Here is a 12,078-nt window from a genome sequence, read left to right as displayed (position 1 = left end):
CCAGTTCACACATCTTCTGCATGTGTTACTGGTTCTCCAATTTTTTCTCTAGTTAATCATTAATCCAAAAGCTATGTTTTTCATTTTAGCATTCAACTTACTCAAAACCACTCTTTCAGCAAAGTCGCTCTACTAATTTTCCATAGTAGTCGCCAACAGCTTCAACCATTCAACCTGTATTTTCCTATCATTCAAGGCAATCATTCATCAATGCTCATTTGCATCTCACACACAGTCTCCAAAAAGGAGTCTTACCATCACATTGGTCTCAATTCATCCAAGCTCACCACACAACATCCATATACCATTTTCAACTCAAGGTTCCTGATAGAACAATCCACCAATCCCAAAAAAACTCAACTCAAAAAACTACTGGCAAATTAATCTGAATTTTTCTTTGCTTTTAGATTTAACGAACTCAATTTCTCAGATTTAGCTCGCATATAGCAGCTTGTATAATTTTATAACACCATCAATCAATTATTCCTATTAAATGTAGCATTGCAATGTCTTAAATTCACAATTTTGCTTCTTCCAATTCCTGAAAGCATGTTCTGTCGTTTCTTTTTCAAATTTCTCATGAGGGCTGAACACTTAACATGCACTAGTGTGGATAAATTTCTGCTCGCAAACACATTTTTCTCTTTTCCTCTCATTTTTATCTTTCCAAATCGTTTCTGTTCTGCGGTGCAAATTGGATAGACCACAATCTAACAAATTTCTTTACACTAAAAGTTTAGCCAATCTTCATCATTTTAACACACATGCACAGCTCTCGCGCGCGTAGGGCAGGTCCCAGCACAAATGATTCGTCACAGGCTGGCCATTTCCTGTGGTCGATCATGAGCTAGTCCCGCCCACGCACACAAGGACAGTACATTTTAATTTTTCATTTATCTTCTAGAAGCAAGTTGCATTTATTTACCACTTGATTTGCAAATTTGAACTTTAGTGTACACACACAATTTGATCTCTGGTCATTTGTCATTGGGCATACAAACAGCATTGTCATACGTCTTGCATGGACAAGAGCTCTAATAATCCAGAAAATGTTCCAATAATCTGACAATGACATGTTTTGCTGTCATATGGGCATCTATTCTTTCTTTCTCTGTATTAGCATGAGGGGTCAAAGGAGAGGAAGCTTGTCATGCTGTAAATGTTTTATTTTTTATGTTAAATTTTTCCTCTGCCTCTTCCTCTGCCACCGCTTTTTTTTTTTTTTTTTTTCCTAAAACACTCTCTTGACCAGTGTCCACGTTTCCCACAGTTCCAACAGTTGTCAAAATCTGATGGGGGTTTTGAATTATATGGTGGCCTTCGGCCTTGTTGGTCTCTCTCTCTTCCTCTCCCCTTTGGGAACTTTGGGAGAAGATCGTTGTATCTTCATTTAGATCATTATCATCATCTAGATGAAATACATCAGAACATTTGCCTTTTCGGATAACTTTTTCAGCATGCCTGTCCCACTGCATAGTTGTTGTATACAAGTTTTGCACACGAGCGGAATGTCTCTCTTGCTCTTCTGCTTGAGCTGCGGCTGGAGCCGTGGCCTCATTGTCTTCCGGCCTGACAAACATGGTCGCAGCACTTTTCAACTTTCTGTCTTTTGTCTTTTGGATTTATTCTCTTCTCTCTTGTGAAGCTTTCAACCACAGTCTAGCACAATTCAACTCTCTCTCTTTTCTTTTTCCACTTCAGCATGTATTACATACAATCAAGAAATCTACTCGCCATGAACTCATCTCCTTCAAGAGCTAGAGATTTATCGTTTTTATTTCCCATCTTAATTTGGTATTTTAGGTTTATACAATTATTATTATTATTATTAATTATTATTATTTTTTAATTTATTCTTTTTCTTTGAGGATCCTCAATGCAAGTTTAAATTGACCTTTGAACAATTACTAGCCTGTATTATTTTCGTGGATCAATGCTAGAACTGCTATTTAGTCAATTTATCCTACCAGTCACTCTCAATCACACAAACTCCAGCGCTTTTTTATTTTTAGGCCTATCCAGGATGGATGAAAAACCCTTCCAAACAGCTTGGAAAAACGGACAAAAAGAGAATCTACGCCCTCCTTCAATTAAGAAAAAAAACTCTGTTTTTTCTTAGCCCGTTCCTTCCACTAGGACTAGAATCCCAGCTGTTTCCTAGCTTGGAAAAACCAAAGCTGTATCTCATAGCTCGGACAAACCAAAGCTGAATCTCATAGCTCGGACAAACCAAAGCTGAATCTCATAGCTCGGACAAACCAAAGCTGAATCTCATAGCTCGGACAAACCAAAGCTGAATCTCATAGCTCGGACAAACCAAAGCTGAATCTCATAGCTCGGACAAACCAAAGCTGAATCTCATAGCTCGGACAAACCAAAGCTGAATCTCATAGCTCGGACAAACCAAAGCCGTGTCTCATAGCTCGGACAAACCAAAGCTGTATCAGCGCTTTTTAAAAAAAATATATATATATTTTATTTTATTATTATTATTATTATTATTATTTTCTTTTTTTAACTTACGTGTCTCCTGGTTCGTTGCATCGCCGGGTCCCGCCAAACCACTTCTGTCAGACGAAGGCAGACCTAAGATGCTGGCCCAGCGAAGAAGTTCTCTTCCCAGGACTTTCTTTTCCAGGTCCTCCTAATGGACGCTGGCTTGTCGACAATGCAGCACGTCTTCCTCCGTCAGTCAGAAGGTGGGTATGAGGGTCCCGGGTTTCGGCACCAAAATGTTAGGGTGGTGCTCACTCTAACTTATTTTGCAAGAACCACTTGGAGACAAGTTAGTCGTTTTGGGCACCTGCAGGCGGAGAGTCCATTCGTCACTGTGCGTACAGCAATGATCGAATGACGTCTGACTCTCGCTTCCCACAAGACCATCTTTATTAGGAGAAAAAGGGTGGGGGTGACAGTGGACTGAATAGACAAGTAAAAAAGGCCCTTGACCTCTAGATTATCAGGGCAGGGGATGTTTTACGACATTGTGTAGGATGGAACAAGCTAGGTTATTTATTACTGGTTACACACCAACATAAGCATAAAACTGATCTACCAAGGTTATTCATTACTGGTTACATACATTCCAACATAATCATATGATCAAGATAGTTTTGGAAAACCCTGACACTCAGCAACGTGACGGTGGCACATGCCGGCGTGTACGAGTGCGAGGCCTGGAACGCGGGCGGCACAGTGCGGGTCACCTTCCAGCTCGCCATCAACTCTTCGTCCTCGTCTATCTGGGCCGGCTGGGCGCAGGCGGCGCCCCTCGACACGCCGGTGTGGCCGCGCCTGCGGAGTGGCGGCGGTGAGGTGAGCCAGGAGCCTCTCTACGCTCTGGGCAGCATGGCCTTTGGCGCACTGGCCGCTGCCACGCAGATGGCCATCGCCGCCGGCATCTCGCTGCTGGTGCTCACCGCGCTGCTGCTGGTCGCCATGATCTACAGCCGACGACTGCGAGAACACAAGGACCAGCACGCTGCGAACAAGGTAAGCGCGCACCCGCAGGATTGCAACAGGCTTAGGACAAATTGCCCTTTTTTCTTGCCGAAGAGGCATCGCTTTTGTTGTGAAGTTTGAATTTTTGCATCAGGAAATACAGTAATCCCTCGTTTATCGCAGATAATTGGTTCAAAAAACCACCCGCGATAAGTGAAATCCGCGAAGTACGGTCACCCTCCCATCTGTACATTTTTTTTTTATCTGTACATTTTCTGTGTGTCAATAAATGTATATGAAACCATTTAAGTGCATATATTATTATTATTATTAGAACATTAATTGTTTCAAACATGTAAATAATACATTAATAGTATAAATAACATACAGAAAATTCTGTATAAATATTGAAAATGATATACGTGTGTGCGTGTAACATGTTAAGAAGTACTGGGCAGGCTAATGAGTTAGCGGAAAGATGCTAATTCGCGATCGTGCTAACACGCGAAAACGGACCTCTAAAGTAATGTAAACGAACATTTGGCGCAATACTACATTGTTCTAAAGGTTAGACACGTGATCGTTAATTTCTCATGTTAGGAGACCCACTTACGTCGTCAATGACTCCTGTACCACTGTAACCGACATACCGTAATTTTCGGACTATAAATCGCTCCGGAGTATAAATCGCACCAGCCATAAAATGCCCAAAAATGGGGAAAAAAAACATATATAAGTCGCTCCGGAGTATAAGTCGCATTTTGGGGGGCAATTTATTCGACAAAATCCTGTTGGATTAGGGTTAGGGTTAGGGGTTAGGGTTAGGGTTAGAACAGACATGAACGAGCAACAACAGGCTAAACAATACGGTATGCTAACGTGACAAACACAAACGAGGAGCTGAGAACGGGCCTGACTTAACATTCAGTTACTTAAAAAAAAACATTACATAAATAACACGTTTATAAAACCATCTGTGTCACTCCAATTCATTAAATCCATCGATCGTCCTTTGTCAACAATGCCGCGTCCCGCGCCGCAGTTCAAATTATTCCACAGGCCCATACAACGATATATAAACTATATTTTAAATAACTATCACATAAACAACAATATTATCAAACCATTTGTGTCACTCCAAATCATTAAATCCATCGATCAAATTTCTCGTCTTTTATGTCATCCTGGTGACAGAGGACATGTCCAGAGGATATGGTGCTTTAAAGTGTTAATTACCTTATTAGATTTTTTTCTCTCTATTTTTCATGTTTTGAATATGTTCAGGATAAAGATATCAAAGCATGTGACGTGATCAACTATACTAAAAATAACATGTGAAGTGGTCAACTATACTTGTAAGTGATGTGTTAATGATGAAGTAAAAATGTGTGAAAATAAAACATATAAGTCGCTCCTGAGTATAAGTCGCCCCCCCCACTCAAACTATGAAAAAAAAAAACTATTTATAATCCGAAAATTACGGTATGTACACGAATTTAAAATAGGAAGTGGTATCGCCTGAAAACGGCCTTCAAAATAAATCACCCTACCTCAAATCAAAGCACGGCTGAATAACATAAATAACATGGAGAATTCTAGAACAACTTTTATCATTATAATTTTTTTTACAACAGGGTACAAGTGTACATACCGTTTTTTGGCTAATGGCTTTTTTTTCTATGAAGAACCCAGAGAGAGTTATTTACCGGGATTTTCCATGTATAATGCGCCCCCATGTATGATACTAAAAATGGCATGTTGATGCTGGAAAAAAGCCTGTACCCATGTATAATACGCACCCAAATTTTGACTCCTACTTAAATCCGTAAACGTAAAATTATTTCAGAAAAAATATCATCTTTGGGAACAACCGGATGTTATTCTGCCGGTCAGTATCACTGCGCATGTGCTAGCAAACTCGATAGCGAAGAAATGTTTCGGATTTGTGTAGGGTACATTGTGACAGCAAACGAGCAGGTGATCGAGCAAGCGTCTGATACGAGAGCATTGTGTTCGTATGGAGCGTGTTTGAAGTGAACAGCAGAGAAGAAAGCGCATCTGTAATGGCGGCCTCCGTATCATAGCCGGATTTAAAAAAAAAAAAAAAAAGAGAAGAATTTTAATTTTTTTTTGTACTCATGTATAATGCGCACCCCAGATTATAGGACAATAAATTAGTTAAATTTTGCGCATTATACATGGAAAAAAAACGTACTGTAAATATGTTTTTAGAACTCTTATTACTATAACAATTTTTCTATAACAAGGTACAACACTGTAAATATGTTTTTACAACTCTTATTATAACCATTTTTTTATAAAAAGTTTGTGCCATAATTTCTCAATTTAGAAGTTTTATTTTGACTTTAAAAAAAAATAATAATTGGGAAAAAGAAATCCACGATGTAGTGAAACCGCAATAAACGAACCGCGATGTAGCGAGGGATTACTGTACTTTTACTTTTAGGATGTGATAGTGAGACCTTTTTTTTCTTCCCCTCTCCACCCAATTGTTTTTTAATGTAAACATTTTTCCCCTAGAAATTCTCACTTTAGCAGGACTAATGCTGTTTGGTTTGTCTTCAAAGAGACTGCAAGAATGCGCGGTTGAAGTTCAAATTGTTGTTGTGCGTCAGGAGGAGAGCATCCTTTACCTGAACGACTACTCGGACGGGCCGACCACGTTCGCCCAGCTGGAAGAGTTCCGGGACGAGCGTGGCCACGAGATGTTCATCCTGAACCGTGCCAAACCCGTGTTGCCACCGGCCCTGCCCGCTGCCCCCCCTGACGCCGGCGGCCCCTCTGGCTCCTTGGCAACCGGCCCACCTCCCAGCCCCTCGCTCCCCACCGCTGAGGCGGACAGCGACATTCAGACCGCGCGAAGAATTGCTGGCGAGGGTGGCGAGGCGGAGCCGGTCATGACGCTAGAGGGCGAGGGGGTCTTTGTCAACCACGCCGGCTTGTTTGTGGACTCTCTGACGGCCTAAGAGATCAACTGCTGAATACAGGCCGACACTGTGACCCGATGGCTGTGCTTTTATCGGAACTCCTTGGACAAACACTGAGCAGCTTTCTGGACTTTCGTGTACTGGCGCATGTGCTTCTCCTTCGTACTCGTCTTCTTTGGAAAGTGAGCAAGAGAAAATAGAATTTTGCAGACAAACCGGGCTTGTCCTTTGAAAATAGCAGCGAAAGATGGAGGGTCACCTGACATCGTTTGGTGATGACAACGGCTGTATGTTGTTGTTTGCAAGTGCAATTTTGTCCTCACTGTTAAAGTAAAAAGCACCACGTGGAGGACAATATCGAGAACCCAAGGTTGATTTATTTGAGAAATCAGAGCTCTGTAACAAGGGTGCAACTTCATAAACATAGGTGGAGCGCAGTGTGTGTGCTTAGTTGGGAAAGTAGGCTGAAGGTGTTTTGCTCCGCGGAAACTCTGAGAAGGAAAGACAAGAATCGGCTGGTGAGCGTGCCCAAGGTTCAAGGTGTGACGTGGCCGTGCCGTTTTGTGCTATCACGAGTGTGCGACATCACCTCTGGCGATGAGCGCGTCGGGAGACTCGCGAACGGGGCCGCCGCCGTCATCTCTCCTCTTGAAGTATTTGGCATCCAGACCGCCAACGCTCGGGCTCGCTCTGTTATAGAGAAATTCACATTTCACTCTCACGTTTCCTCTTCTAGAGAGGAAGCCGTCTCAAGCGACTCACGCTGGCTTGTAGACAACATCGGGCATTGCGGGACTTTTGCTCACGTGAGGATAAAAGTGAGCCTGCAGGGGACAAAGAAAAAGACGGAAGATGGCGAGCAAACACGTGCATCCCATCCACAAAGATGACGGCGCTCTCTTACCGCTGACGTCATGGCGGCGGTCGGCGGCGTGCTCCGTGGCGGCTCCGCAAGCATCTCGCTCAGCCGCTTCTCGTTCAGTTGCTTGTTTATCCAGCCGATCACTGACAACAACACAGACAAAAGATGCCACATGAAAACGCCGCGTGCCCGAGACGAGGCGGACGCTTGCGCTCACCATTCTCATTGCTCTGCAGTAGCTCCTTCGACTCGGCCAGCTTCTTCATGCTGGACTCCAGCTGTTCCTTCAGACTCGCAACCTGACAAAGCGCGTGCGCGCACAGGTAAGTCAACAAAAAGCACATGCAGACATGCAGATTCACAAAACACATACATAGAAAGCCAACAGACTGGTACTGCAGGCACGTGCAAAAAGCGAGCGAAATGCAAAGTGAGCCACACGCAAGACACGCAAGCACGGGCTCGATTCACCTGCTGGTCCTTGTGCTGCAGCTGCTGGTGAGCATCGCGCACTTCCCCCTGTGCTCGCTCCAGCTGGGTGGAGGTGTCGCGCAGCACTTTCTCCTGCTCCACCAGTGCCACGTTCTTGTCCTTGTTCTTGCTCTGCTGAACTTGCAGCTCGCACCAGAATTTCTTGATAATCTCGTTGGCCTAACAACAGCGCCAGATGTCACAATACTGAGTCTCTTGGCAGCTTAAATGCAGGCCCCATCCATTCCCAGTCCTCGCCAAAATAATTGGCGGCGCTGCCGCAATTGATTCTCTTGCGAGACACCAAATGGTGTCCAATAAGCAGCAGGCGGGCAATCTGCTAAAAAGCTTTGCGCGACCGCGGCCACCACGCACATTTCGATACTGTTAGACGACGAGCGAGACGACAAACCTTCTTCAAGTCTGCGGACAAAATCTCCACCTGGGCTTCTTTGCTGCGGGCGTCCTCCTCGAGGGTTTCCTACACAACAAAGAAGAGATGGCGTGTTGTGGTGTGGCGCAACAGCCCCCTCCTGACTAGGCCAGCCGGCGCCGACCTTCTGCTGTTGTGCCGCCTTCAGTGCCTCCTGAGTGCGACTCGCGTTTTGCTCGCGGTCTTTGGCTTCCTGCTCCAGCGTGCCCACACGCGTCTGCAGCTGTTGGCCCAGTCGCTCGTTGGCGTGAAGCGCTGTCTCGGCCGAGTCCCTCTGGCGCCGCATCGACGCCACCTGCTGCTGGAAGCGCTGGCACTCCTGCGCGCACGCAACACAAGCCATCGAGCCATACAGGACTGTCTCAGAAAATTTGAATATTGTGATAAAGTTCTTTATTTTCTGTAATACAATTAAAAAAAACAAAAATGTCATACATTCTGGATTCATTACAAATCAACTGACATATTGCAAGCCTTTTATTATTTTAATATTGCTGATTATGGCGCACAGCTTAAGAAAGCTCAAATATCTCAAAATATTAGAATATCATGAAAAGGTATACTAGTAGGGTATTCAACTAATCACTTGAATTGTCTAACTTGAAACACCTGCAAGGGTTTCCTGAGCCTTGAAAAACATTCAGCTTGGTTCAGTAAACTAAATCACAAGTATGGGGAAGACTGCTGATTTGAATGCGGTCCAGAGGACCATCATGGACACCCTCCATCAGGAGGGTAAGACACAATAAGAAATTTCTCAAAGAGCAAGCTGTTCACAGAGTGCAGTTTCAAAGCACATCCACAAAAAGTCTGTTGGAAGGGGGAAATGTGGCAGGAAACGCTGCACAACCAAGAGAGATGACCACAGCCTTAACAGCATTGTGAAGAAGAGTCGCTTCCAGAATTTGAAGGAGCTTCATAGACTGTGGACTGAAGCTGGAGTCCAGGTATCAAAAGTCACTGTTCACAGACGTGTCCGGGAAATGGGCTACAATAGCCGTATTCCCATGGTCAAGCCACTTCTGAAGCGTCTGACTTGGGCTATGGAAAAGAAGCACTAGACAGTTGCAGAGTGGTCCAAAGTCCTCTTTTCAGACAAAAGCAAGTTTTGTATTTCATTTGGAAGTCAAGGCGCCAGAGTCTGGAGCAAGGCTGGAGAGGAGCAAAATCCCAGTTGCTTGAAATCCAGTGTGAAGTTCCCACAGTCAGTGATGGCTTGGGGAGCCATGTCAGCTGCTGGTGTTGGTCCACAGTTTTTCATTGAGTCCAGAGTAAACGCAGCTGTGTAACAAGAGATTTTAGAGCACTACATGCTTCCGTCTGCTGAAAAACTCTATGGAAATGAGGATGATTTCATTTTCCAGCATGATCTGGCACCTGCCAACAGTGCCAAAACCACCAGTAAATGGTGTACTGACCATGGCATTACTGTCCTCGATTGGCCTGCCAATGCCCCTGACCTGAACCCCATCGAGAATTTGTGGGGTATTGTGAAGAAGAAGCTGAAAGACACCAGACCCAACAATGCAAATGAGCTAAAGGCCGCTATTGAAACATCCTGGGCATCCATAACGCCTCAGCAATGCCACAGGCTGATTGCCTCCATGCCACGCCGCATTGATGCAGTAATCCGTGCAAAAGGATTCCCAACCAAGTACTGAGTGCATTAATGGACATTTTCAAATGTTTGATTTTGTTTTGCTGTTATAAATCTTTTTTTTTTACTTGGTCTGAGGAAATATTCAATTCTTTTTAGATAGGATTTTTGAGTTTCTTAAACTGTAGGCCAGGGGTGGCCAACCAGTCAGAGACTAAGAGCCACATTTTTTTACTGTGTACCGCAAAGAGCCCCCCCCCCCTTCGAAGCGAACACGCAGCGTTTGACATCCCATTACTACCCTCCCCCCGAAGCGAACATGCAGCGTTTGACGTCTCATTAACAACCCCCCCTCCCCTGAAGCGAACGTAAAGGAGCCGCATGAAACCCGGCAAAGAGCCGCATGCGGCTCGCGAGCCGTGGGTTGGCCACCCCTGCTGTAGGCCATAATCTGCAATATTAAAATTATAAAAGGCTTGCAATATTTTAGTTGATTTTTAATAAATGCAGAATGTATGACATTTTTGTTTTTTAATTGCATTACAGAAAATAAAGAGCTTTATCACAATATTCTAATTTTCTGAGACAGTCCTGTATGCTGGAGTGACACGCACAACAATTCGTCCAGTGGGTGGCAGCACATTGGCAAAGCGTGAACATCTAGTATCTGCCTTTCATACAACGGAATCCATCCTGGCTTCCCGCTTTGGGTCAGATGAAACGGGTTCACACAAACGAGGTGCGTTTATGAATACGACCAAACAAAACTGTCAGCATTTATTTATTCTGACTTTATGGACTGGTGCCATGGTTGGAACTATGGGCCTTGGCTCCAAGAGTGTGAAGCCCGTACTCTTGAGTTCACTTTGCTGAGTCATTGTATAGGCAGTGGAATTTTACACCTAACTATTGTTTTCATGGGCTCTCTATCTGGCGCTGTGAATATGACAAAAATGGCAGACGTACCTCCTCGGCGGCCACCAGTTTGGCCTTGAGGTCCCTGAGGGCGGCCTGGTTTTGGTAGTCCCTGTCACTCAGCTGCCCACAGGAGGTCTCCAGCTGCACCAGGCGGCTTTGCATCTGCTGGCTGTCGCGCTGGTGAGCGCGCTCCAGATCCTGACAGTGCTTTTGCGTCTGCTGCTGCTGGCGCTCCTGCAACTGTAACATATCATCATCACTCGGCGCCACAGGGTTGGCCGGAGGGGGTTGGGGAGTCGGGCTTACGTCGGCCGCCTTCTCCTGCTCACGGCGCAACTCGTCAGCGTGGCGGCTGCAAAGCGAGTTCTTCTCAAGAGTCCATTCCAGACGCATGCGCTCCATCTCCGACAGCGTCTGGCGAGATACGTGACGCCGAACCTAATTCAATCTCATTTTAAAAGGTTTAGTTTTAGATGGACCGATTATCGGAACTCTGCACCTGATTATCAGCATTTCACTAAAATGATAATCGGTCCGTTATTACGGAGTACTGGTGCGAGGCCGAAATTGCACATTTGGACAATTTCAAGTTTGCGTATCGAAATAATGAATCACAGAACAAAGCAGCTGTCAATTCATTTGATAAAAAATGCCTTGTCAATTAATTATTGTAGCTGCAGCTTGTTCTGTTTTTAGATTTAGCAACAAAAAATGGCAACAAGAAACAGAACCTGCTCGGCGTCGTTGAGCCGCCTCGTCAGATCATCTTCTGTCTTTTTCAATTTTAGCTCCAGTGCTTCCTTCTCAGCCTGAAACGCAATAAGACGTTGACAGTTGTCAAGAGCCATTTTCGTCATCCCCATTGAAAGAATAAGACGGAAAATAAGTTAGAACGTAAAGCAGTAGTCTTTGATTAAGTTAACTCCTGAAATAATTTGGTAATCAAAGAATTGTTCATGTACTTATTTTAAATCATAAATAACGAGCTATTTACTTCCAACTAGATTCAATCGAACTAACTCAAACAAAAGACTTCATTATCCAAATTCACATTTTTACATAGACCAGTTCATCGGGTATTGAGTGGGCCCATCTGTCCGATTTCAAAATGTGCATGGGCCCCAGAATCGTCCTGCCCTTGGCGTGTCACCTTGACAGAGGCCAGACAGGCAGCCAGGTAGTCTTTGACGTGCTTGTCAGAGCCCTGCGTCAGCCGCAGAGAAAGCTGGTTGCTGTGCTTAAAGGAGTTGGTCTCCATCACGCTCAGCTGGCCGGGGCCATCCAGTGACGGCGAGTCGCATGAGAACAGCAGCTGGAACCTGCAGACCATCAAAAAAATCAAATGAATTAAAATTTTTTTTTTGGGAAAAACAAGAGGCTCCCACAGCGAAAACATCTTGATGTCGAG

General features: G+C 44.5%; 2 protein-coding genes across 2 annotated transcripts; one reads left to right on the top strand and one right to left on the bottom strand.

Annotated features, from left to right (window-relative positions):
* The first annotated feature begins 2,506 nt into the window (after window positions 1-2,506).
* On the top strand, window positions 2,507-6,646 carry LOC133167161 (leucine-rich repeat-containing protein 24-like). The gene is made up of 2 exons (XM_061297749.1): window positions 2,507-3,492; window positions 6,078-6,646. Exons 1-2 carry the CDS (start codon window positions 3,349-3,351, stop codon window positions 6,426-6,428), a joined length of 495 nt encoding a protein of 164 aa, XP_061153733.1. The 5' UTR covers window positions 2,507-3,348; the 3' UTR covers window positions 6,429-6,646.
* Window positions 6,647-6,746: 100 nt separating this feature from the next.
* On the bottom strand, window positions 6,747-12,066 carry LOC133167237 (spindle assembly abnormal protein 6 homolog). The gene is made up of 13 exons (XM_061297864.1): window positions 12,056-12,066; window positions 11,821-11,986; window positions 11,402-11,479; window positions 10,977-11,084; window positions 10,719-10,910; window positions 8,280-8,474; window positions 8,135-8,203; window positions 7,723-7,902; window positions 7,469-7,550; window positions 7,294-7,394; window positions 7,152-7,213; window positions 6,979-7,079; window positions 6,747-6,880 (listed from the first exon to the last, which is right to left on the bottom strand). Exons 1-13 carry the CDS (start codon window positions 12,064-12,066, stop codon window positions 6,837-6,839), a joined length of 1,389 nt encoding a protein of 462 aa, XP_061153848.1. The 3' UTR covers window positions 6,747-6,836.
* Window positions 12,067-12,078: the final 12 nt, after the last annotated feature.

The sequence above is a fragment of the Syngnathus typhle genome, linkage group LG14 (assembly GCF_033458585.1).
Source record: "Syngnathus typhle isolate RoL2023-S1 ecotype Sweden linkage group LG14, RoL_Styp_1.0, whole genome shotgun sequence".
Taxonomy (NCBI): domain Eukaryota; kingdom Metazoa; phylum Chordata; class Actinopteri; order Syngnathiformes; family Syngnathidae; genus Syngnathus; species Syngnathus typhle.
Note: the sequence above shows the minus strand (reverse complement) of the source record. Positions and strands in the feature narration are given on the sequence as shown.

Coding starts and splice junctions, on each gene's coding strand:
- LOC133167237 (XM_061297864.1), bottom strand. Junction 10,911..10,976: donor AGCAGGAGAAGGCGGCCGAC/GTAAGCCCGACT, acceptor GATATGTTACAG/TTGCAGGAGCGCCAGCAGCA. Junction 7,395..7,468: donor ACTGCAGAGCAATGAGAATG/GTGAGCGCAAGC, acceptor TGTTGTTGTCAG/TGATCGGCTGGATAAACAAG.
- LOC133167161 (XM_061297749.1), top strand. CDS start 3,349: ATGGCCTTTGGCGCACTGGCCGCTGCCACGCAGATGGCCATCGCCGCC. Junction 3,493..6,077: donor ACCAGCACGCTGCGAACAAG/GTAAGCGCGCAC, acceptor GTTGTGCGTCAG/GAGGAGAGCATCCTTTACCT.